Source organism: Aphanomyces invadans, assembly GCF_000520115.1.
Source record: "Aphanomyces invadans strain NJM9701 unplaced genomic scaffold supercont1.74, whole genome shotgun sequence".
In the NCBI taxonomy this organism is placed as follows: Eukaryota; Oomycota; class Saprolegniomycetes; order Saprolegniales; family Verrucalvaceae; genus Aphanomyces; species Aphanomyces invadans.
Genome location: NW_008580219.1, coordinates 106617 through 108288, shown reverse-complemented (window position 1 = coordinate 108288; position 1672 = coordinate 106617). Strand labels below are relative to the sequence as shown.

General features: G+C 46.9%; 2 protein-coding genes across 2 annotated transcripts in view; both read left to right on the top strand.

The window, feature by feature from the left end:
• Positions 1–9: 9 nt before the first annotated feature.
• Positions 10–462, top strand: H310_14549 (hypothetical protein; the record flags this gene model as incomplete). Its single annotated transcript, XM_008882427.1, has 1 exon — positions 10–462. The coding sequence occupies one exon, from the start codon at positions 10–12 to the stop codon at positions 460–462; it is 453 nt and encodes a 150-aa protein (XP_008880649.1).
• A 920-nt stretch (positions 463–1382) lies between these two features.
• Positions 1383–1672, top strand: part of H310_14548 (hypothetical protein) — a gene marked incomplete at both ends in the record, with an annotated part of 983 nt that continues 693 nt past the window's right edge. Inside the window, one exon of the mRNA XM_008882426.1 lies at positions 1383–1646. Coding sequence (XP_008880648.1) covers positions 1383–1646 — 264 coding nt within the window. The remainder of the gene's footprint in view (positions 1647–1672) is intronic.

The window sequence follows — 1672 nt, the reverse complement described above, 5'->3', positions numbered from 1 at the left end:
TCACCAGACATGAACGTCTTGGACCTCGGGTTCTTCAGGGCCATCCAGTCGCTGCAGCAAACCCATCACTCCAACACCTACCAAGAGATTGTTGACGCGACAAACCAAGCATGGGAAGACATAGATACGTGGTCGCTGGAGCGCAACTTCCTCACCTTGCAGTGCTGTCTCCGCGAGGTGATCATGTGTGCCGGCGAAAACTCCTACAAGATTCCCCATATGAAGAAGGTTGCGCTCAAGAAGTGCGGAAGGGTACCGGAGTCCATTTCATGTGGCCAAGACGTGTTCGACACTGGGTGCGCCTTGCTTGCCCAGCAGGACTTGGTCGCTGTTATGCGCGACCTGGCCATACAAACGCGAGCTGATTTGAAAATGAACGACATCTTGACAGCGCTTGAAACCGTTGATCTCGATGAAGAGAGTGTTGGTGATGCGTCAAAATTTAATTCACATTGTGTTTGAGTATTGAAATTCAATATTTATTTAATTTAAACATTTATTTAAATACCTTAATATTTGTATGGTGAAGTCTAATTATTTGTTATATTTGTAGGGGCTCTCTTGTGGCGGGTTTATTTCGGTCCTTTGACAATTTCGAAGTGGTGGGTTTATTTCGGGCCGGAGGTAGTATGCTGTACTAACGTTTGCCTGGAGGAGTTTTGGAGTGCTGAGGATGCCCAGTTGGCCAAGTCATCGTGTCCGATGATCTCGGTTTCTGTCTCCCGCCTTCCACGCGCATTCATCATATGCTGACACCGAAGCAAGGAATACCAAACTTTCACCAATATAGTGAGCTTTTGTCCAATTCAATGACACGAGCACCATGCGCAAAATAACTAAGTTATGCATAAAATTGAACATCATTGGGAATTTCTCTCAATACTATCCCCACATTGATATGTATCAATGGATGGATGACGCCTGCGTCACAATCGTTAAACTTACGCACCAAAGCATAAGGAGACACTGTCGAGAAGTAGCTGTAACGTCGGCTCTCAGTGATTGGCCGAACCCTCAGTGAACAGCCGAGCTCTAGCACCCAATAGAATCGCAAGAATCTTGTGATTGGTTGAAATACGTTACTCCAATAACTAAATCCCTCATAATTTTATGGTGGGAATATACACTAGAATTCACAGTCAGATGCAACACGTGTGTCAAACTGAAAAATGCCGCCAAGAACCCTGTACACACCCGATGAGATTGCAGCCGCAGTGAGCGACGCGAACAAGTAGCAACACACCATTCTATCCGCTGTCATAGCATATGGTATCCCTCAACGAACGTTACGCACATACGTGACAAGAGCCAAATCCGGTTCTACAACGACCTGGATCTTAGCTATGCAGCAAGATGGTCATCCTGTTGGACGCCAATCCATCATGCACAAAGCCAGCCAGATGATGACCATCGTGCACGATCTCAACCAGCCTTACCAACTATCATCTGGGTGGTATGAGCGTTTCTTGTGTGGCCATTCTGAGTTGAAGACCGGGAAATCTCGAATCCTGAGCAAGGCGCGCAATAGCTTTGACGTGGATACCGTTGTCGACTTCTACCACGAGCTCGTGCATTCCATGTCTCTAGTAGGCTTCGAACACTCGCGCGTGTACAACATGGATGTGACCAGCTTCAGTCCAAACAAGGTGTCAAGGAATGTGGTTGTGCATCG